The 23,574-nt window shown below is 41.1% G+C and overlaps 1 protein-coding gene across 2 annotated transcripts in view; it reads left to right on the top strand.

Moving 5' to 3' along the window:
- LOC131475548 (myosin-9-like) overlaps positions 1 to 23,574 on the top strand; it is a 29,694-nt gene that overhangs the window by 1,135 nt on the left and 4,985 nt on the right. The window contains exons 2-31 of one of the 2 annotated variants that reach the window (XM_058653759.1): positions 9,333 to 9,664; positions 11,498 to 11,654; positions 12,601 to 12,628; positions 12,748 to 12,841; positions 13,513 to 13,530; positions 14,864 to 14,956; positions 15,047 to 15,110; positions 15,203 to 15,301; positions 15,792 to 15,935; positions 16,048 to 16,143; positions 16,236 to 16,507; positions 16,595 to 16,768; positions 17,020 to 17,193; positions 17,299 to 17,413; positions 18,806 to 18,993; positions 19,340 to 19,461; positions 19,544 to 19,613; positions 19,725 to 19,885; positions 20,079 to 20,187; positions 20,323 to 20,454; positions 20,570 to 20,776; positions 20,887 to 21,024; positions 21,173 to 21,296; positions 21,409 to 21,580; positions 21,782 to 21,994; positions 22,100 to 22,244; positions 22,326 to 22,532; positions 22,641 to 22,745; positions 22,866 to 23,018; positions 23,233 to 23,481. In XM_058653759.1, coding sequence (XP_058509742.1) covers positions 9,338 to 9,664; positions 11,498 to 11,654; positions 12,601 to 12,628; positions 12,748 to 12,841; positions 13,513 to 13,530; positions 14,864 to 14,956; positions 15,047 to 15,110; positions 15,203 to 15,301; positions 15,792 to 15,935; positions 16,048 to 16,143; positions 16,236 to 16,507; positions 16,595 to 16,768; positions 17,020 to 17,193; positions 17,299 to 17,413; positions 18,806 to 18,993; positions 19,340 to 19,461; positions 19,544 to 19,613; positions 19,725 to 19,885; positions 20,079 to 20,187; positions 20,323 to 20,454; positions 20,570 to 20,776; positions 20,887 to 21,024; positions 21,173 to 21,296; positions 21,409 to 21,580; positions 21,782 to 21,994; positions 22,100 to 22,244; positions 22,326 to 22,532; positions 22,641 to 22,745; positions 22,866 to 23,018; positions 23,233 to 23,481 — 4,350 coding nt within the window. In that variant the 5' untranslated portion in view covers positions 9,333 to 9,337. The remainder of the gene's footprint in view (positions 1 to 9,332; positions 9,665 to 11,497; positions 11,655 to 12,600; positions 12,629 to 12,747; positions 12,842 to 13,512; positions 13,531 to 14,863; positions 14,957 to 15,046; positions 15,111 to 15,202; positions 15,302 to 15,791; positions 15,936 to 16,047; positions 16,144 to 16,235; positions 16,508 to 16,594; positions 16,769 to 17,019; positions 17,194 to 17,298; positions 17,414 to 18,805; positions 18,994 to 19,339; positions 19,462 to 19,543; positions 19,614 to 19,724; positions 19,886 to 20,078; positions 20,188 to 20,322; positions 20,455 to 20,569; positions 20,777 to 20,886; positions 21,025 to 21,172; positions 21,297 to 21,408; positions 21,581 to 21,781; positions 21,995 to 22,099; positions 22,245 to 22,325; positions 22,533 to 22,640; positions 22,746 to 22,865; positions 23,019 to 23,232; positions 23,482 to 23,574) is intronic. The other variant, XM_058653760.1, reaches the window with a different exon arrangement.

Genomic DNA, 23,574 nt, shown 5'->3' with positions numbered 1-23,574 from the left:
GTAATCATCCAGTCTTGAAAGTTAAGGACAGTTTGAGTTAAGGTTAAGGTTTTTAGGGAAACTTTTGAAAGTCAAAATTATTTGAGGTTATTCCTTTCATTCATTAATATTTGCAGTTATCTAATATGAAATTATACACTGTCAGTACATACATGATCAGGCTAATACAAGTGCACATTTCATAACAACACACTTTTGAAGTAGTTTCCATGCAAAGTCACTATGCCTTTCATTTGGACTGCTGTCCTTGTCCCATTATACAAGCACTGCTCCACTTCCAGCTTGTTCGAATAAGACGGTTTTCAGTTTAGCTTGAGGCTAGTTGTGAGAATATCAAGGAGCATTTATCATCCATTAACTTGAAAATATTCTGTTCTATTAAGATGATATAGTATTAAATCCAGAAGACAATTGGTGCCACATGTGAATACTTCTTTTATTTATTTTTAAATGTGGCCCCTAAACCTCTTCTGTCTTATTCTTCTGTGTTGCAGCGTCTTTTAGTCATTTTGGTTATTAGCTGCAGGTGGGAATTGTTGCGCAGGCGAGCTCAAGTCCGACTGAAGGGACATAAGCAGTAGTAGCTTGACTCCCAGTCGTGTTATCAAACTGAGAAATTTGATTTAGTACGATTTCAGTCAGACTAATATGTAGACATGTATTTTTTTTATTTATTTATTTTTAAATCTTTTCCCCGGGGTGCAATATAAAACATACTGATTGATGCAGACCAATGTCAGACATGGCTTTTTACAATCCCAGACTTAAATCACATTAGCCAAGTGTCGTGTTCTCATTCCCCCTATCTTTGCAGTGTCATGGTGTTTGTGCCATGTAGGTGTTGTGTTCCTGTCAGTACAATTTGAATGCACTCTGTTATATTGTACATCATAGTGTTTGAACTGTGGTAGTCTGGTATGCTTGCACACCCTCCTGAGGTCGAGTACAAGCTGTGTGGCTCAGCATTAGCAGTGTTCTCATGAACTTTACCTCATGTTAGACTGTGAATTCTAGCACTCACAACGTTGGCATTTCTCCACCCAAACCTGCTTCTCGTTGCACTTAAGTGTTAGTGGTCTCAGATAAAGTGAGAGCAGCACCTTTTTTTTGCTCGGACGTATTGTAATCGGAGTCACACATCTGTTTTCTGCCAAGAAGCCATTAAATCACAGTGTGAGCTTACCACATAACTACAAACTTTTTGATACATGGGCAGGATATAAATTGTGTATGTGTGGGGGAGAACAATCTAATGAAGCATGTGTGAATCTCTTTATCTACATTCTCACATCTCTCAAATCTCTCAATCTAGCCTTAAAAAGGGACACAATTGGTGACATGTAGTATGTCATATCCTGTTATTCCATTTGAGTCATTTGGTTGAATTAAGTCTCAGCAATGGATTGTGTAATAGCCTCTCTGGGGGCCAGTTTGCTGGACTGATTGCCTGTTTCAGTGAAGTTATAGAGCCCCCCCTGCAGAGATTGTTACATTCCATCGTTCATGTATCAGCAATGTCCTCATATGAGGCCTCCCAGGAGAGTTATGTACTGCAGTAGAGACAAAATGAAAACATTTTAAACAGGGGAACCAGTGTGTGAGGCTGTTGCAACTGAGCAAAAAACAACGCTGTCTAGAAGAACAAGCCTTGTGGATGTTTGCATATTATTGAAAGGACACTTGTCCCACATTACTTGAAGGCGCCCTGCTTTTGTTGCAGATGAGAGCGCAGCATGACACTGTTTGGTACACTCCAACCCACAGCTGTCTCCTGTTATTAAGGATCTTTTAACAAACATAAGGTGCCTTGAATCTTGTATCTGCTGTTTGTGCAACCTAACTGCATTTGTGCATGCAAAAATCCCCTTTACCTCAGGCTGCTAGACTAAGAAAACAGAATTGCTAACGCAACTTGGAAACGTTAAAAAGTGGCTTTGTCTCAGCTGGAGTTGAAAGGATTCAAAGTTGAGTAAAGATTTTTGCTGATTCATTAACTGTGTATTTTGTTGGATAAATATGCCAAGTAATGTCTGGTTAAAGCTTTTTAAATGTGAATAATTAGAAGTAAATCAATCAAACCACATGCTCAGTTTAAGCCAAAGCCAAAACATGTTAACGTGGTTAAAGTGCTAAAGAGGAGCCTGTGAGATGTATTTTCTGAGCACATACTTGTGCCTTCTTATATTTGTCAATTGATGGGGCAGTAATGCCAAGTGTCATGCATGATTCCTACGTAGTCAGCTGAGATTTATTCACACAGACTAAACATTCCAGCCAAAGTGGAGATGGATGAAACTCTTCATCAGCTGTGGCAGAGCTGATCATGCAACTCCTCAGTATGTAGTTATTGTGTAGCTCATTGTCAGTGGGATTACAAACGGATGATGATCAAACAGTATCTGCACACATAACTCAATGTGCTCTTTACACCCTGCCATATATCACAAATGTTAGCCTTTAATTCATGTCTTTCAATAGACACTTTAAACAGATATGTTTTCTTGAATATCCTGTCTGTTTAGGTTTTGTTGAAATGTTCTTCTTGTGGCTGACATGCACAGCATAATTAAGTTGCCTTAGTCAGACTGGTTGAAGTGTTTGGGCTCGAGATGAATCTGCATCAGTCTCTGCTGTGGGTTTTCTATTTCCTTTCACTCTGCAACTTTATTTCCGTTAACATTTTTTCTCTCTCCCCATTCTTCTCATTAGAACCTTTTTTCACTGATTTGTTCTCTGTTGGTTCTCCTTCATTTCCTTCTTAGCTCTGTGTCTCTTCCTCTCCTTGTGTTTTTTGCCACACCCCATCCTTTCCTCCATCCTTCCCCTTACAGCACACAAACACACCTGCAAGATTTCAATACAACCAGGCTGAGACAATACAAGGAAATGGTTGCACTCTGACCCTGTCCATTTTCTGATCTTGGAGAACAGATCTTAACCATGTATAATGTATAATGATTGCTAGTGAGACCGTAGATAAATTGCTTGCTTATTGTTTGTGGTATAGATAAGGAGGTAGCACTGTCCTGTGTGCCAGTTTATCGATGTAGCGTCCCATTAAGTTGCGTGAAACTCAATCCTGGATTGTCCTCTTTCTTGCACGACTTTGTGGAAAAAACAAAGTTATTCTTCTTGTTAATTTTTTTTTTTTTTATCGAAGCTGCTGTGAAGTATTATGCTAATTATGGTAAATTAAAGTAAAGGAAGTGAAGTCATGAGAGGCACAACATAAAATAGAATCAATGCAATGTGGTGCTGGTTGTAGTATAGTTTACTTACTGCACATGTCAGAAGTAGACTTCGCCCACAGATGGGTGTATCGGTGTGTGTGAGAGTGTCACACCTGTGGGGGAACGGCAGACAAGTGGTTAATGTCTGACAGTGTACAACATGACTACCACAGAGACTTCACACCCTCTGTACTATGAACTTTGAATCTTGCTGTCAGTTCTACCTCCTGCCTCCTATTGGACATGTTTGCAGTATCAGTCCAGTCCACCAGACGTCGGTTATTGGCCTCTATCATGAGGCTCAATAAGGGCTCAGTTCTGAGAGCACATTATTTGAGTAGTTGGTTGTTAAAACAAGATAGCTTTTCTATGATCACAGTAACTCAAAGGGAGTGTCCCAGGTGGTGATAACAAGTGATAAAACAAAAAAATAAAGTGACATATTAATCTGCTGGAATAAAGAAAGTGGGGGCTGACTTCTGATCGGATTAATAGTATTATAACGCTGGAGGAGATCATAAGATGAGGTGGCGGAGTTTATTCATTGGCTCTGTTAAGAAAAGAGATATGCCTGACAAATTCTGCTGACATGACAAACAGAAACTGCATTGCATTCTCCCACTGGCTGTTAAAGGCTTACGTAACCATGTATCTATCAATCAATACTGTTGGAGTGTTTCAGTGTAAGCAAACTGGTGCTGTACATCAATCTGCCCAGTTTTAAACAGTAACCAATCAAGTCAGTGATGTAATTGCATAGCAGTTTGAATGGAATTTGTTGACCCAGCAGCTATGCCAGTTCTTTAGCATCCTTGTCATTTTACTTAAATAAACATAGTTTTACACCGAATGGATTAACAATGCTGATAACAGTCAAGAGTTAAAGGAAAATACTTGACATGCTTGCTTTGAACTGTTCGCTATTAAATGTTGGAAAAATACCTGGTGGCAACTGTTGGATGCCCCCAAACTACCGCTCAATTAGTGAAGGTCTTTGAATATAAGTCCGGGCAAGTCGCTAGACTACACACTGTGCACACACCCATCTCCACTCACACAGTTACACAACCACACAACAACTATGGCTTTTTCACATCCCACATATCTCACTCTCTTAAATGAAACACACACGCACACATGGCACAACTTTTTCTGAAAATATCCATGTATAGTGATCGAAAGATATTCTCTTTGTTGTAATGGTTAAATCCCATTAGTTATCGCAATATGTTTTCTTCAATGGTAACACAACAAAAGTTTAATACGTATAATTCACTGGCAATAAAATGTTTATAACAGCAATTTACTTTTTTTTTTTTTTTTACATTTTTACTTTGGGTTTATTACTTATTCATCGTTAAAGATAAAAAAAACATTTGTTATGATAACATCTTTGGCTGCATAGGCCAGCTGGACATGTTTTATTCTCTAAACTTCATATTTGGATGTGTGTTTACTGACGGTTGCAACATTTTTCGAGCGTGACTGGTGGTGAAGCGGTGTTCGTGTGTTCATCAGACAAAGCTGTGGGCCACATCAGAGAGTAAATGTTAAGGAGCCGCTGGTGAAGGTGGTGTGCTGTGGGCTTAGGGTGCTCTCCAGTTCTAGATGGCACTGGCCAGCTTTCAGTTCAGAGAGAAATTGGATCCTGGTTCTAGCAGGAATGTGAAAACTAATGTGGAAAGTGATGTAGATCTGTCATGCAGTGCTGCTATTTTTCAGCACGGGCTTAATTTACTTCTCACTCCTTAGAACCGCGCTGCATGTGCTCAAAGAAATGCCACATTCCCTCCTCCTCCAAGATTTTCACACAAGTTCCACAAATGGCAAAATAGTTTTCTCAGTTGGTCATTTCCTCTTTTCGTCTCTTTGCCCCACCCTTCCCACATTCGGAGAATAAAGGGAGGAGAGAAAACAAGAGTTGACATCTGAGCTTGTAATGATTTTTGACTGACTCAGTACCTTTCCCATCCATGTCAGTGGATCATTGAACAGTGAATGGGGTGAAGTGGTAAAACAGTAGGGTCTATCTACAGTACAAAGCCAAACAAACTAGACTGACAAGAGTAAAGCAATAATCCACAGCACGGTGTGAGCAGCTGAGAATGAGCACATAAGACTCTGCCTAAGCCAGGAAATGTAGTTGAGAGAAATACTATGTCATTGACTTTGTTGGTCTTCTATTATTATAAATGTCAATGTCAACATGGCACAGCTGGTTCATGGGTTTTCTCTTCAGTGGGAGCAGGAGGGTTTGACTGTACATGGTAATAAAGTGGTGGAGGCTGTCTGGACTCTGCTGCTTTTTACAGTAACTCAGGGAGAGTCAGCGAGGTGGAAAGGAATGAGAGGGAGTCTGACTGATGGACGGATGGCCTCAGTTCTATAAAGACCAACATTGACCTGCTTTCTGAACAGGACACACTGCACTGAAAAGGACGCTCTGTAGCTCATCCCTTTTCTGTTTCTTTTCTTGTTCCTCCTCCACATCTTTCCTAAAAGACCATACCACTGTGTTACTTCCTCTGTTTGTAACCACACTCTTGTCTCTGAGGCAGGTTTCTAAAACTGGCCTTTGTTCACAGCCTGGTGTTATTTATTTTGTGGTTCCTCTTCCTCTTTCAAACAAGCTGCTGCTTTGACAGGATACGGCTGCTGTCATTTGGGAAGTCTTGGAATATAATCCTCCCTTAATGGTTTCTGTCACATTCCATTTCTGCCAAGATTTGGCAAGACTGTGTCGATGAGTAATCCTTGCAAAGATTATCAAGAGCAGCTAATCTCACTGTAGATTGATCTCTAAAGAATAGATAGTGAAGTATTTTAATCACCCAGCAGTGTTGCAAAGTAACATTAAATCAAGGAAGCATGGATTATTTTCGGCTGTGTGAAACTTGAGGATGCAAAAACCTGGTTCATGAACATGTGGGTGTGACACATGTTAATGTATACTGTTTTTACCTCAAATCAACAGCCCTGTTTTACCACAGATGTTAACCTCCACGAGGGAAGGCCAAGGTCTAAAAATGTCCAATGGGAGTTCTTTATTCGTCCTACTCTTTCTGCTTTCAATATAGATCATCGCTTGTCAAACTAGAATAGCTGTTAATAGAAATTTTTAGTCCTTCTGTCACTCTCTGGAGACGCAGTTTGAAGTGTGTCACTGAGTTATCTGTGTCAAGCATGTGCATTGGACTATGGCACACATCAGCAGACTCGACTCTTGGTTCCAGTTTGAGCTGAGACTTGAGTTGTTGAACATTGAAAATATGAGCCATACAAATACAGCAAATCACATGTGTGTTTGCATGTATTTGTGTTTTGAGACGCTGATTTCCTGGTAGCCAAGGTGTCTACCTGCACCTTGAAACATAGAAAGCTAAATTAACAGCAACAAAAAAGCAATTTTCATTCAGTCATAACTCTGATCTAGCCTGTGATTGATAAAAATGTACTAAAGCAGAACCGTTTTTTTCTCTTTTTTTTGATATTTCTTTTTTATTGGAGCTTTTGAGAACACTGCGACACATACAGAGAATAAGAAATACTTTGCTCTACTCAATCTGTGCAACCGAAAATGTGAAACCACTCAAGCAGGTATACATGGCCTGCTTGTGAGAAGGTGGAAAAAATGGAAAGTAGAGTCGTAGAATAAGCCTGAGAAAGATGTAAGGGAGGAGGCATACAGGATAGTGGAGAGAAATGTGTGGAATGCCTTTGCTTGCTGTCTCTCCCTGATAAAGAGTGACTATGGTTGGAATGCGACCCTGAAAAGACTGGATAAACATAGGAGGAGGGGGAGGTTGGTGGGTGCTATGATTCCGGAGAGGCGATTGAGGGCAGAGGAGGGAGTGTAGAGTCAGCTGAGAGGTATAGCAGGAGCAATTTGCCCTTTGTTCTCTCACTGGATGGGGTCAATACACTAGAGATGAGTTGGGGATGTGGGATGAGCTGCTTCGGGCAGCTGTACTGCAGCCTGGCGGCGTGGAGGGATGCAGGGGTCATGAGAAGAATGGCTCCCCCTCTGCGTTCTTTCTCACAGATCAGGGGTAATGAACTGGAACAGAATCAAGCCTGTTAAATGCTGCAACTTTTCTCTCATTCTAAAGATTTTCAAGGGTCCATCGCATTTACTCATTACGTTTTTATGAATGCAGGGTGAAAGCAAGCGTAAAATAATAAATGAAGGGACAGCATCACATCATAGTTGATGTACTGTTGGAAACATAGGTTAACTTCATTTCTTGCAGCATATAACTGCAGCATATGTTGTTTTATGCACTGTTAAAGTTGTGTAAAAGTAGTGTTTTATAATATCGAGCATGAGAATTTGACCCCAGAATGTCCCATTGGGCCACATTGCATTGTGAAATTACTCTTGTGGCTGAACTTGGCCTCTGTAGTTTTTTTTGGTGTTTTCTTTTACAAAAAACCTCAGTAAGTTTTTGTATATGGCTGCCTTTAGTGTTCCCTCAGAGGTCAGGGAACACTGCGAGAGGCTAATGACCTGGCAGTCCTGGGAATATATTGTCATGCTCCTGCTGTGGTGGAATGATAATTGAGACTGTAAAGTCTGGGGCACCAGTGTAGGTGAAATACACGCCATGTTCAACTGACTGGCCAGAGTCTCCCTGCATTCACTCATTGAAATGGGCGGTTTGAGTCAAGCTCACTCTCCTTTTTTTTTTTTTTTTTTTTTTCAGACACACGGGTTAAACCTGTCTAGTCACCTTGTAAATGGGTTAAACCACAGCCCTACCCGTCAACAACATGTTCCCTATTAGCTTTAACTGGTGTATTAAGCAAGAACAGGGGCTGTTATTTTCTAATGTGCATGCCTGGACAAGATATTGTTTACAAAAGACATGTGCTCATGTTGGATTGATTTTGTTTTGCTTGAAATTCTGTTGGATGTTTTTATTCAATCTGCTCATCCGGTCCTGCAAAATAATCAAAAATAAAACTGACAGTCCCTGATATGCTCACTCTTTCCCCCTCACTGCCAGGAGTTTCACTAAAGGCCCATTTCCACTGCTGAAATCTTATGAGATTATCTTTAGTTGTGCTGGAAGAGCCAGTTATTTTTTGTTTCTGCCTCAAAAATTTCATTATTCCAATAGAATAGTTTCTCATGATCAGGAATAGTTTAGGTTTAATGGAGAACTGAATGTTATTGACTAATCAAACACAATCCTTGACTTTGGCTCTTTGCTTTTTGCTAGTATTAATATTACGTTGGAAAATACTTCTCTTTAATGCTGGTGACATTAAAGCAAACATATTTATCAGATTAAAAATGAAATTGCAGGCTACCAAGAGCAAGACGGGAACAAGACAATTTTATCTGACTAAATACTATATTTAAAAATAACCAAGTAAAGGATCAGGACCGCATCTCTGTTGTCTCCACCACTATTTGCATTTTACACCTTATCTTTACTGTTCATCTGAACTGATTATGTTACTGTTTTTAGTTATCTGCACTATGTGGTTGTTTGAGGCCATAATTCATGCAGAGATTTATGCTGAGATCATCCACAGTTGAATTTCCTCCTCTGGCCAGACACCCTGAGCAACCAGCAGGGATGACAGCAAAGACATGCTTCCCACCAGGAAGCGGACAGTTGTGGTTTTTGGAAAACTCAGCCAAACTGAAGGCACTTTCTTGCTACTGAGAGATGAACTTAGATCTCTGTGATCCTGTGCAAATGTTTCTGCTCTCACTCGGATGGGCCGGCAGCTGGAGATTTGATTAAGTATTCACAGCAGTTAGCCAAGGAGTAACATGGGGCCTTGTTTGACAAGGCTGTGTGTTTTGTTGACCCGACCTAACTTCAGCAGTCTCTTCCTGTTTTACATCACATTAGTAGTGACCTTTGCATGCCATAGTGATTGTATGAAGATGGAAAGATGGCAGACGTCTGGCCTTGTCAATTTTATTTACTTAACAAACACAAAGCCTGTTTTCTAGCAGAAATAATTGAAGACGAAGTTGCAGCAAGTGTGATGATTTGATGGAATATTTAAATGATAACTAGAAGAATGCTATTTATTTATCTACACTGATTATAACCATGTATTTTTCCTCTCTTTCTGAAACAGCAACCATGTCAGACGCAGACAAGTTCCTGTATGTGGACCGCAATATGGTCAACAACCCACTGGCACAGGCGGACTGGGCCACCAAGAAGCTGGTATGGGTGCCATCGGAGCGCCTGGGCTTTGAGGCCGGCTCAGTGAAGGAGGAGCGCGGCGACGAGTGTGTGGTGGAACTGACGGACTCTGGTAAGAAGGTCAAGGTGAACAAGGATGACATCCAGAAGATGAACCCCCCCAAGTTCAGCAAGGTGGAAGACATGGCAGAGCTCACCTGTCTGAATGAGGCGTCTGTGCTGCACAACCTGAAGGAACGATACTACTCTGGCCTCATTTATGTGAGTATGGAGCAGCCTATGAATGCCTCAGCAAAAGCATTTAATGCAGCAGTAATGCATGTAGTCTTTGTGATATTTTACGTCCTTAAAAAGGTGCATGTTGAGTAGTTGATTAAAACCACAATAAAATAATACAATATAACATTAAGTAGGTTCATGTTACATTAGAGGTATTTGTTGCGTTTTCATTCTTTTAATCTAATAAACTAATACATGTTTGGCTACACACCATCCTGAGTTGTACTCCCTTAAATAACAGAGCAGGGACCAGACTTGCTTCAGTCCACATTTGAGGCGTTTAGGTGACATCTGTAAATGGTATCTTCAGAAAAAAAAATCAGGGTTACGGTCTCCCCCTCTAAACTGCATGAGAATGTGCTAGCACAGTAGTTCCATGCCATGCCACCCAACACCACAAGTAAACTCTTAACATGTGGGAAACTCTGTGAAACCATAATTGGGAATAGTATATTATACTTGTGCCAATAGAACATCCCACATACTGGTCGTCTTAATATCTCACCAGCTTGTAGAAAACAATCTCCAAACCAGTATATCTCACCATCCAGCCTTCTAATTATTTCATTAAAATTTATGGTTTAAGGCAATCCATTGTATTCAAATTGTCACAAGGGCAGAAAGTGTACAATTCGTGGTACACAAGCACTCTTGTCCTTCACCCTCTTCCTCTCTCTCCATCTTGTTTGCCCTCTCCCCCTCTTTTCTGTGTTTAGAGTTATCTCACAAACAGGAAGTTGAAGGGAACAATGCAGTCCAGAGTTTGAGAGAAGTTAAGAGCAGTGTTGGGAAACGAGGGAGCAGCTAGTTTTACACAGATGGACAAGGAATGTTAAATGTGTTGTAACTGCTATTACCGCTTCCATAATTAATGTTATTTATTCCCCGTGTCCTGGGCTGGGAGTGATTTTTGTCTCTCTGACTCCGTGGTGTGACCCGGTCATATCAACACAAGCTGTTGTCCCCTCCCCTCACTGCTCCCAGAGATCTGGGCTATTGTTGATTTGAGAGGCTCCAGGCTTCTCTGTAGCTTTAGATTGACCGTCTCCTTGGAGAAAGGGAAAGGGAGAGGGAGAGGGAGGGAGAGTGCAGAGACATGGGGAGAGCAGCACTAGAATGCAGCACGTGGGGAAAAAAAATCCAAAACTTATAAGGAGGAGGAATGAGTCCAGAAGCACTCAAGAAAAGATTTAGTGCAGTTTATAGACAGGAATGGAAGAGGATTTAAGAACTTGGCCTTGAAGTAGAAAACATAACTCTATCAGGTGGATCTCTGACTTGTCTTGGCTAACCAGTCAAGTAGCTGTAACATTTAACATGGCCAAGGTTACGTCAGTTTTAAACTTGAAGCTGGGTGTGGTTAAGATTGCTTAATCAAGAATCAGAGTTCAAGGAACTAAGAGCTTCCTGATGATGGGAGAAGCTAAGTTAGCATATAAAATGAGGTCATCATCATTGTTTACCAGATTATTGGTTATTTTCAGACAGGATATGGCAAATGAAACCTTTTTAACTTAATCAGTTAATTTATTTTTTATTTTTATTTTATTTATTATATTAACACTGCAGAAATATAAGGAAAACAGACGTGTAAATATATCCGATAGCTAAATAAATGAAGAATGGACAGGTGATAGTGATATTGGGGTGTGGATGAGGTAAAATGGAAGATAAAAATTTATAAATAAATGAAATTCCGTTAAAAATGTAAATCTTAAATACCCTTTCATGTGTATCTTCACTTTATTCTTAGATTACACATTTCATTGCAGCTTTTTAAATGCCACATTGTGTGTGTGTGTGTGTGTTCTGCAGACATACTCTGGCCTCTTCTGTGTCGTCATAAACCCCTACAAGAACCTGCCCATCTACTCGGAGGACATTGTTGATATGTACAAGGGCAAGAAAAGGCATGAAATGCCACCTCATATTTACGCCATCACTGACACAGCTTATAGAAGCATGATGCAGGGTGAGTACCGGTCCCTACTGTAAACGTGTTATCACAAGAATGAAACGCAGGTGGCGTCTGCAGTCTTCCGGTGTATACGCTGTATATATTTGCTCAAATATGTGTTGTTTTAACATCTTAAAACTTTTAATATGGGCACAATTCATTCTCAGTGAAGCTCTTGTCCCCAAAGAAAATAGGTTTTATGTGTTGAAATGTGTCCACCTTATTTGCTTAAAATCATGTTAATGTACGATAATACTCTGCCTACTGGGCTTTACAATGAAAGGCACTGTTGATGCTGAATATTGGAATTAATGTGAGAATGTTTACATTGTTTACTTTGCCCATTACTCACAGAAAATACCAGATTACCTCAAATCTATCTTAGTTAAGACCGACTATATCTCCTGTGCAATTCATTCATTCCACTCTTGAGGGCGGCGTACAGTTAAATTAGCCAATGATATTAATGATGTATTTCATTTATTGAGGTTGAATGAGCTGCTTTTATGTCTGTAAAGTGCTCCTATGCCCTACAGGGTTATATAGCTCTGTGTGTGTGTTTAGTTTTAGTCTTTAGAATGTGTGCATTCCCTTAGCTTTACAGCTTAACTGCTTGGAGGCCTGTCTTTTCTTTATTTATGTGCTGATTTGTCATCCATTATATAAAACACTTAAACGAATCCCCTCGGGTCATTTTGGGGCCTATGTTCTCAACGGTCCCTTCAAAGTATTTAGACCACATTACAGGAGCTGCTGGGTAATTAACTGATTAGTTTGAAATCTGCTAACGTCTCTTTCCACTTTTTGGAAGCCGGATATTCACTTCCTGTCTGTGGCTAATGTACATCCTGCTATACCGAGACAAACTCAATGCACTGTGGCGATAACGTGCTGCTTGTGTGTATGCAGAACTGTTGTGCAGAAGGTGCATAGTTAAACATTGCACATTTGTATTTTGCAGATCGTGAAGACCAGTCCATTCTCTGCACGTGAGTTTTCAGATGACAGTTTTGTATTAACATTGTTTTTTTAATTTGACCACCTCTTTTCGCTCCTTTTCAGACATTCAAATGTTAAACTATCTCTGTTTTGTCTTGTGTGTATATAGAGGTGAGTCTGGTGCTGGAAAGACGGAAAACACCAAGAAGGTCATCCAGTATCTGGCTCATGTGGCCTCCTCTCATAAGACCAAGAAAGATCAGGTCAGTCCTGCCTCTCATCTACACACTTCATCTTTAAATCCCTCCTTCTTACGACTCTTTTACATCCTCCGTTAATGCCCTTTGTCATTTACCCCTCTACCTTCATTCCTCATTTCTCTTTCCTGCTGTAACTTATTTTCATCATCACTTTCCAGTGGGACACAATCCCTCAGTCTCCAGTCTTTTCATTTTTACAGGATCAACATTTGTGTCTGCACTCAACATTTATTTTGCGTGTGTGCGTATGTACTGTACGTACAGTTGTTTGTGTACATGACTGGTAATCCATCATCACACTGCCATGTTCAAACAGTGTGTTTTTCAGCAGTAGACTGTATTTGCTGTGACAACCATGATAACAGCCCTGCAGACATAGAAAAACAATAGTGCAGATGTTAAACTCCTGGTTTTCTTAAGCGGACCAGAGGCCTTAACTTTATCTGATGTTTTTCTGATGTCCTGCGACTTCTGAGTCTTCTCATGAGAAATAAAACTCGGTCTTACCACGCGGTGTGGTCAAACGTTACGTCAGACTCCTGCACTGCTGTTATCTGGCCTACCAGCCTCCTCGTCTAGTAGCTGCTGCTGAAAGCAACAGTGGAGTGTGATGAAAACCACATCTTTCATCCCTTTTTTTGAGGTTGTTGTATTTTTTCTCTTCCCATCAACAGAGCTCGTTCCTGTCACATGTGAGTTAACTCTCCCTCCATGCACCCTTCCCCCCCACCTGCTTCTGTCATCACCCCCCCACCCTCACCCCTCAATCCCCCTCCTCCCTCCTCTTTCCCCCTTATATTACGGGCAGAGGCGATGTCTTGCCAGCCAATAGGAAGTAAAGAGGAAGTTTGTTTGCAGATCGGTGGCAGCATTATGTGTTCCTGTGAAAAATTCAGCCAGACAATAGTAGGATGAGGGGAGGGGTCTCTGTTGAGGGGGGGGGGGCAATATGCGGGATCATACAACATGTATTCATACATTGTGTCTGGTTGAATTTTTCACATCTTGTATCGCTATTTTATGCGTGCACTTGTGTCCAAAGTTGCTTCTTTCGTCTTTTGTTGCATAAAATGTTGCTTCATCATCTTTGTATATTTGAACAATGTCCAATCGCAAAAAAAACTCATCTGGTGAACATATTTATTGTGTCAGAACATACATACAATACAGGACACCGAAGTCATTATTCAAGTTATTTTCTATTTAGGAAGATGAAAGAACAGTAGTCCAGTATAAGTCTGATACAGACTTATACATGGACTACACCTTTTGAAATGTCACTGCTTTGAATGGCTTCTTTAGTTTTAACTTCATGAACTTAAAATTGAGGTTAGTCCATGCTATTGCTGAATGGTTGTGAGTGATCATTGCTCAAACAGGTGAAAAAACAAGTAGCACTATCGAACCACACATGCTCAGCAAACTGAGAGGAAAAGGCTTTTGCCTTACTTGAAATTACAAGTATACTTTACTAATGATGTAAATTAATGTTGCACACAACACTGCGGACAGGCACTGCAGCACTAAACATACCCAGCTGCTATAGTTTATGGAAGAATGAAGCTGAAAAGACATTGGTTTGTGCTTGTTGTTCACTGGATTATTGTCTGGGTAACAGGTGATGGGTTTACTGACAAGGGTCCACAGGGTTTTTCGGTGTTTTGGGCACTAACCTGATGTTATTTGTGAAGGGTAAAATGCTTGTGTGTGTGTGTGTGTGTGTGTTGCTGGTATGTTTATTTGATCACTGTTGTAAATGTTTTGTACACTCTATTATTTCATTTGTCAGCATAATTATTTTTAAAAAGAGCAAAGTAATCTATTTAATGACAACACATCACAGTAAATAAAAAAAAAAACATACTATAATTCGAGGTTCTCACAGTATATTACACTGACTCATCTACTTTGGTGCCAAGGTCTTGTTACATAGGAATCCATGGCTGAATAATATCTCTAAGATCTCATAGTGCAAATAGAAAGTGTACTATTATTGTGCTTTGGTTTTCTCCTTGTGTCCATCAGGGGGAGCTGGAGAAACAGCTCCTGCAGGCTAACCCCATCCTAGAAGCCTTTGGAAATGCCAAGACAGTCAAAAATGACAACTCTTCCAGATTTGTAAGACTTCATTTAATAATACTGCTACTTTTAAACTATTTTACATGTTCACTGCTGCAGATAAAATTAAATGTTCCTTTCCTCTTCTAGGGAAAATTTATCCGGATCAACTTTGATGTCAATGGTTACATCGTTGGTGCCAATATTGAAACTTGTATCCTTGAAAGTGCCTCGCTGCTTCTTCCTAAAACTGAAAATGTTGTTGACTTTGGTCAGAAAAGTTGTCCTTAACAGATTGACCACTAGACTTGTTGGAGAAATCCCGTGCCATTCGCCAGGCAAAAGATGAGAGGACCTTTCATGTCTTCTACTACTTGCTCACTGGGGCTGGAGACAAATTGCGCAGTAAGCAACATAATATGTAATGTTTTATGACAAAGTGAGGATTTCTTAACTATTTGCCGAGTAGAATTTATTGTTTCAATCATGGTCTGTATATAAAAATCGACTTGGTCCTCCGGTTTAAAAAGTAAAGCCGTGTATGTAGGACAGAGATGGCAGTTATCCACCAGGGGGCCACTCTTTTATGTTTATGGTCTCAGTTGCTAGTTTCAGGTCCTTTTCAGTAGAACATGATGTCTTGTAAATGATGTTCCAGTTTAGAGGGAACAAGAGGATAAAGCATAACACAATATGAGTGTGCCTGACAGCTGGTGTCATCTTTATGTCTCCTGATTCAAAAATTGACAGGGCACTTGTCAAATAACACATTTCTAGGTTTCACAAGGGGTAATTTGCTTTGCACCTAGAACCTAGAGCACTACTTTTTTTTTTTTATACAATCTATACTATATACTCATCTCAAGCTCATCTCACCACTGTTGTGTCCTCTCAGATGAACTCCTCCTTGAAAATTACAACAACTACCGTTTCCTTTCCAATGGGAACGTCACAATTCCTGGGCAGCAGGACAAGGACCTGTTTGTCGAGACCATGGAGGCCATGAGGATCATGAGTATCCCAGAGGATGAGCAAATAGGTAAGGCAGACATTCTTGAAGTGGAACTTAACGTGTATGTGTGTGTAATTTATGTAATTATCAGTGCAACATAAACCAATCTTTGTGGTACCGTTTGTTCTCTTCTGTGTAGGTTTGCTGAAGGTGGTGGCGTCTGTACTGCAAATGGGGAACATGAGCTTCAAAAAGGAGCGACACACAGACCAAGCCTCCATGCCTGACAACACGGGTAATTAGACCACAACCCTCTCTGAATCTCAACAGCAGAGGATCCTGAATGTGTATCTTAAACTTCATTGTCCTCCTTCTTTTCTGCACCAGCTGCTCAGAAGGTTTGCCACCTCATGGGCATGAATGTCACAGACTTCAGCAGAGCCATCCTGACACCAAGGATTAAGGTGGGCCGAGACTATGTCCAGAAGGCCCAGACTCAGGAGCAGGCCGAGTTTGCTGTGGAGGCCTTGGCCAAGGCCACATATGAAAGGATGTTCCGCTGGCTCGTCATGAGAATCAACAAAGCCCTGGACAAGACCAAGAGGCAAGGAGCCTCCTTCATCGGCATTCTGGATATTGCTGGTTTTGAGATCTTTGAGGTAAACGGGTGATCCAACAATCTCATCCACGTTTGCATTGTTGTTGATTTTAAAGAAAATTCTGAACCATTTTTCTTTTCTCTCCAGCTGAACTCGTTTGAGCAGCTTTGTATCAACTACACCAACGAGAAGCTGCAGCAGCTCTTCAACCACACCATGTTTATCCTGGAGCAGGAGGAGTACCAGAGGGAGGGCATCGAGTGGAGCTTCATCGACTTCGGCCTCGACTTGCAGCCCTGCATCGACCTCATTGAGAAACCTGTGAGTACTTTTACATCTTTGTTAAATTAAGTATTAAATACAGCAGTTCTTCGGTTTTATTTACTTTTATTTATTTATTTGTGCAAAATGCATTCAAAATTATTCAAATATTACAAAAGTTTTTACAACAAAAAGACATTACAGAGCAATACATTCCATAGTTCCAGTCCAAGAGTCCTCTATTTTATGTTTTAATATTTACATTATATATTACAGTAATATTAACATCTGCACTTTACCCTTGTTTCCAGGCCAGTCCCCCTGGTATTTTAGCTCTGCTGGACGAGGAGTGCTGGTTCCCCAAGGCCACAGACAAGAGCTTTGTGGAGAAGGTGCTGCAGGAGCAGGGAACACACCCAAAGTTCTTTAAACCCAAGAAACTGAAGGATGAGGCTGACTTCTGTATCATCCATTATGCTGGCAAGGTAAAACTGCAGAGTATCTTGATGATTCAGCCCTCAAATTTTATAGCAATCTCACACAGATGTGAGGAGAAACAGTTTTGATTCCTGTCAAATGTTACCTCTCAGGTGGACTACAAGGCAGACGAGTGGCTGATGAAGAACATGGACCCCTTGAATGACAATGTGGCGACTCTGCTCAACTTGTCCACTGATAAGTTTGTCTCTGAGCTGTGGAAGGATGGTGAGTTCATGCAGATATTAGCTGGTTGCAATAACCAGCAGTCACTGCTCCTCTAGAGGCAGTGCTTGCTGTGGAGAAATATTTCATGCTGGCCTCAAGGCTTATTTCTGTTTTGCATTTCATGGTGCTTTCTTTCTCTCTTACTGTGTTTGGACCTTTGTTTTTACCTTGTCAACTCCATTACCTTATTTCTACCGATTTCTCCCTCTGTACGGCCCCATTTTGTTTGTCATGTTTTTCTTTAACTGGGTCTCAGAGATAAAGAATTGTCAGAGAGCCTATTTTTATCAGCGTTTTCCTATTCTGCACTCAGACTCAGGTGATCAGGTTTCTTTTTCATTATTTTCTTCATTCCCACGCTCTCCCATTAAAGGTCCAGTGTGCATGAATTACAGATATTTAAGGGTGAGACAGCTCACCCCTCCCTTTCCCAAGAGTGTTGGGGAATTAGGTCACCTATGCATGTCAGAAAAATTTGTTCTAATTTGTTTGCAAAGTGAAGATGCATTGCTTGCAACATGGAGGCTTCCATAAAGCGAGACTTTTGCTTAAATTGCATATAAAACATTTCTTCCAAAGCTACAAAAAACAATTATACAAACATTAAGTGCTCATGGGTAGTACATTCAATTTATTCTTATGAATTTTCCTAAATGTTACACACTGGACCTTTTTTTTTTTTTTAATGTACTTACTGTATTTCAATCATGAGTCCTGTTGCCATTTTCTCCTACAATGATCTTTTCCAAAAGCATCGTCAGTCAGTTTGTATCATTGCCTTAAATCAGCTCTGTATTCAGTAACCAAGTATTGTCGTCATCTCAGCACTTATTGCTCTCTTTGAACTCTCCCTCTCTCCCTCTGTGTAATAGCATTGTAAGGGGACCCCTGGTGTTGGTCATGGGTACTGCAGCAATGGGTATTTACTTGCATGGGTTTGGTTGTTTTTTATTTTTGTGTTCTACATGCCCACTGCAAGTGCCAGCGTTTGTCACCACCCTGACACACATGTGTATATATTTAAGTGAACTATCACACATAGATTCACTCAGAGAACTACACATAAATATTGCACTAATTGTGTTTTTTGGTTATGGTGTGTAACCTTCCCACACTTCACTTGATTTTTGTGACTACATCCTGCTCCTGATTTGTTTCCTTCCACATTCACGCTATGTTTGTTTGGTGTTTCACTTATCCTATCTCTACTCTCTCCTGGTAAGTTTCCCAAGAGATGGTGGAGAAACAATGTTCATCTTTGTTCTTATTTGTGACATGCGTTTGGTTTGACTTTGCCTGGTTGAATATTTGGATTATTGAATTAAATTCTACTGGCTTCTTTTATAATTGTGTTCCTCTCTCTTTTTCTCTCTATTTTGTTTGCATCTTTAGTGGACCACATTGTGGGTCTGGATAAGGTGACTGGCATGTCCGAGATGCACGGTGCCTTTAAGACACGTAAGGGCATGTTCCGCACAGTGGGCCAGCTGTACAAGGAGCAGCTATCCAAGCTCATGGCCACATTGAGGAACACAAACCCAAACTTTGTTCGCTGCATCATCCCAAACCACGAGAAAAAGGTATCAGAGAAATACTGGCTGTCACACCACTTCAGAAACTTTTCTAGTGGGATAAGACGAGCTAGAGAGTGAATAAAAGGGGACAAAAGTAGAAGAAGATAAACATTGCATGTCAGTAATAAAATCTAAAATGGAAATAAATATCATACTGGGTCTCCCTGTTCATTAACGGAACTCAAAACAGATCTTTGCAGGTCATGAGCAATTGTTGAAATTGGATTTAAATTCCTCTGGTTTTTACCATGTCTGGAAGCTATTATTGCACAACAAGCCACCATGCAGAGTAGAACCATTTGTTTCTCTGTTTTGCCAAAATAACTGATCAACAAATGCTCCCCCTCCACAGGCTGGTAAACTGGACCCACATCTGGTTCTGGACCAGCTGAGGTGTAATGGTGTGCTAGAGGGCATCCGTATCTGCAGACAGGGCTTCCCTAACCGCATTGTCTTCCAGGAGTTTAGACAGAGGTAACAGAAAATAACTTTTTAAAGTCATCATTTAGCGAATTGTCAGAAAACGTGAAATCTTATCATCTGCCCCCTCCTCCAGGTATGAAATCCTCACTCCTAACGCCATCCCCAAGGGTTTCATGGATGGAAAGCAGGCCTGTGTTCTCATGGTAAGTGCTTTACAAAAGAAATTGCTTTGCTTTGCTGCACAATGTCTAGAAAACTGAAATATTAAAATATCTGAAGTGTGTTTTCAATCAGTGCATTTCCCTTCCCATCAGATCAAAAGCCTGGAGCTGGATCCAAACCTGTACCGCATGGGCCAGAGTAAAGTGTTCTTCAGGGCTGGTGTCCTTGCTCACCTGGAGGAGGAGAGAGACATGAAGATCACAGACATCATCATTAGCTTCCAGGCCTGGTGTAGAGGCTACGTGGCCCGCAAGTAAGACGAGAAAATCCTCACATTCACTGACTTTGTTGGCATTGGCATCCAACAGTGTAGAAGATGTGTAGAATATACTTTAAAGCACATTCAATATTCAGACTTCAAGGGGAAATAATTCTGCACCCTCAGTAAAGGACTTTTCTTGTCTGTTGCATTGAAGTGTGTGGTAATACATAATTCTGTTTTACAGGGCTTTTACCAAGAGACAGCAGCAATTGACTGCAATGAAGGTGATCCAAAGAAACTGTGCCGCTTACCTTAAACTCAGGAACTGGCAGTGGTGGAGACTCTTCACCAAGGTGAACCTCGGCTTATCTGCAACATCTTATTAAACATTGTGCTAACTGCATGACGTGTCACTGCTGTGCTTATTTTTCTGCCTTATTTTTATTTTTTATCCTAATGCTCCTTGTGCTCCTCTATTTTGTCCTCAGGTGAAGCCTCTCCTGCAAGTCAGCAGACAAGAGGAGGAGTTGCAGGCCAAGGATGATGAACTGGTTAAAGTGAAGGAGAAGCATATTTATGCCGAGCAGCTACTTCAAGAGATGGAGCAGAAGCAACAGCAGGTAACGTGACATGTTGCCTATTGTTGCGAATAGAAGGAAATGAAAGGAGTTTTAAATGCTGTTTATCCTTGTTCACAAAAGCTCATTATTGTTATTCGTTTTGCTCTCCTTGCAGATCTCTGCTGAGAAGATGGCTCTACAGGAGCAGCTCCAAGCAGAGACTGAGCTCTGTGCTGAAGCAGAAGAGATGAGAGCCCGTCTGGCTGCCAGGAAGCAGGAGCTGGAGGAGATTCTCCATGACCTGGAGGCTCGTGTGGAGGAGGAGGAGGAGCGTGCCTCTCATCTGACATCAGAGAAAAAGAAGATGCAGCAGAATATTAGTGTAAGTTGAGATACTTTATTCACTCCTTGGTGATACATGCAAACAGAAAGCACTTTGTGGGGATAGTTGTTTGTTTTCCCCTAATAACACTCATCACTAAATGTTCTCAGGACCTGGAGCAGCAACTGGATGAGGAGGAGGCAGCCAGACAGAAACTTCAGCTGGAGAAGGTCACTTTGGAGGCCAAGATGAAGAAGATAGAGGATGATGTTATGGTTCTCGATGATCAGAACAACAAACTTAACAAGGTTGGAATCAAAACCATTTAGATCATTTCGATTGGTTGAGTGTTATGCTGAGCTATACTTCTAGCTGACTGCAAGTGTTGAAAATAACACTTAAGTGAGTGGAATTTTGCCTCACTAAAGATTTTGTTTGCCGTCTTTGTGATCACAGGAGAAAAAGTTGATGGAAGAGAGGATCTCCGAGTTCACCACCAACCTGGCAGAGGAGGAAGAAAAGTCCAAGAGTCTGCAGAAACTCAAGACTAAACACGAGGCCATGATTACAGACCTGGAGGGTAAGAGGAGGTCATAATGGAGGATATATCCTATGTCTGAATGGCTTAACATTTGACGATTTTATACAGTTTCCTACAGTGTCTTATAATTTGTGTTCCTTTTCTTTGTCAGACCGCCTGCGCAGGGAGGAAAAGCAGCGTCAGGAGTTGGAGAAGAACAGACGTAAACTTGAGGGTGACTTCACTGACACACATGACCAGATTGCTGAGCTGCAGGCCCAGATTGCTGAGCTCCGTGCCCAACTAGCCAAAAAGGAGGAAGAGCTCCAGGCGGCTCTGGCCAGGTCTGTATTTTACTGCTCCTTGTTTTATTGTTGTTAATAATTTTCTTCATTTTTGTTCCCTGCACTTGGGTTACTAGTCACTTCTAATAATAAAAAAGCATGTTTTATTCAAACATATGAGGCTTAAAGATCATTTTATTTCTACTTGATTTGTCTGCTCAACAATTCAAACTTTCTTTCTTTTTTTTATTCAATCTTAAGGATTGAGGAGGAGGCAGCGCAGAAGAACCTGGCCCAGAAAAAGATCCGTGAACTGGAGGCTCAGCTGTCTGAACTGCAGGAGGATTTGGAGCTTGAGAGGCAAGCTCGAGCCAAGGCAGAGAAACACCGCCGAGACCTGGGAGAAGAGCTGGAGGCCCTCAAGACTGAGCTTGAGGACACTCTGGACTCCACTGCCGCCCAGCAAGAACTGAGGTAGAGCTATTGTTTCTGGCAGAGCTACAACTTTCAAACCACTTAATATTTAACATTTTCTATGGTATTGACACAAGTAGATGACCTCTGCTGTGCCTCTTTTAGGAGTAAGCGTGAAACTGAGGTGACACATCTTAAAAAGACTCTGGATGACGAGGCCAAAGTCCACGAACAGCAGCTGGCTGATATGAGACAGAAGCACAGTCAGGCCTTTGATGAGCTCAACGAGCAGCTGGAGCAGGCTAAGAGGGTAAGTGATCTCCTTAATGACCGTTTTCTCCTTAATGCTTGTTTATTTTTCAATTGCATCAATCTGCGTCCTTCCTTGCAGACCAAAGTGTCAGTGGAGAAGGCCAAGCAGGCTCTGGAGTCAGAGAGGAACGAGCTGGCCATTGAGCTGCAGACACTGATGCATGGTAAAGGAGAATCCGAACACCGTAGGAAGAAGGCTGAAGCCCTGGTCCAGGAGCTGCAGCTCAAATTTTCTGAGTGCGAGCGCCAGAGGGTGGAGCAGGCTGAGAAACTCATAAAAGTGCAGGTATAGCTTTGTGGAATTCTTCTTTCTGTTTTAGAATCTTTAAATCAACAGAGTATCCAATCCCTTTATTTTGTGTTGAATGGTAAATGTGTCATCCTCTCTCCGCAGGCTGAACTGGAAAATGTCAACTGTGTGCTGAGTGATGTGGAGGGGAAATCCATCAAAGCAACCAAAGACTGCTCTACCGTGGAGTCGCAGCTACAGGATGTTCAGGTGTGCACATGTTTTGTTACGTTCTGTAAAATCAGAAATGGACAAACCAAACAAACAAAAGCGTATGTGTACAAATCAAATGGCTCATAATTCAGCTCTGTGTGTCTGTGATTACAATAGGAACTACTGCAAGAAGAGACGCGCCACAAACTGTCGCTGGGTACGCGTATGCGCCAGCTGGAGGATGAACAGAATAACCTGAGAGAACAACTGGAGGAAGAAGAAGCAGCCAAGAAGAATGTGGAGAAGCAGCTTCAAACTGTGCAGGCTCAGGTAAAACACACAAACGTGTCCCTTTTCATATATATATATATATATATATATATATATATATATATATATATATATATATATATATATATATATATATATATATATATATATATATATATATATATATATATATATATATATATATATATATATATATATTCATTCAGACCAATGTCTTAGAAATGTTTGAGTAACACCACCTCTTTCTGTACAGCTTGCTGAAATGAGAAAGAAGGTGGATCAGGAGGCAGGGTCGCTGGAGACTGCCGAGGAGGGAAAGAAGAGATTTCAACGCGAACTTGAGGCAACAAACCAGCGTCTGGAGGAGAAATGTGCTGCCTACGACAAGCTGGACAAAACCAAGACACGTCTCCAGCAAGAGCTGGATGACCTGCTGGTAGATCAGGATCATCTTCGACAGATTGTCTCCAACCTGGAGAAGAAGCAGAAGAAGTTTGACCAGGTCAGGCAGTCTTCATACTGTAATTGCAAACTGTAAAATTGTATTTTAGGATTAAGACTTCAGGGCGGTTGGATCACATGCATTTCTTCAACT

Source organism: Solea solea, chromosome 16 (assembly GCF_958295425.1).
Source record: "Solea solea chromosome 16, fSolSol10.1, whole genome shotgun sequence".
NCBI lineage: Eukaryota > Metazoa > Chordata > Actinopteri > Pleuronectiformes > Soleidae > Solea > Solea solea.
This window is presented reverse-complemented; position numbering and strand designations above follow the sequence as displayed.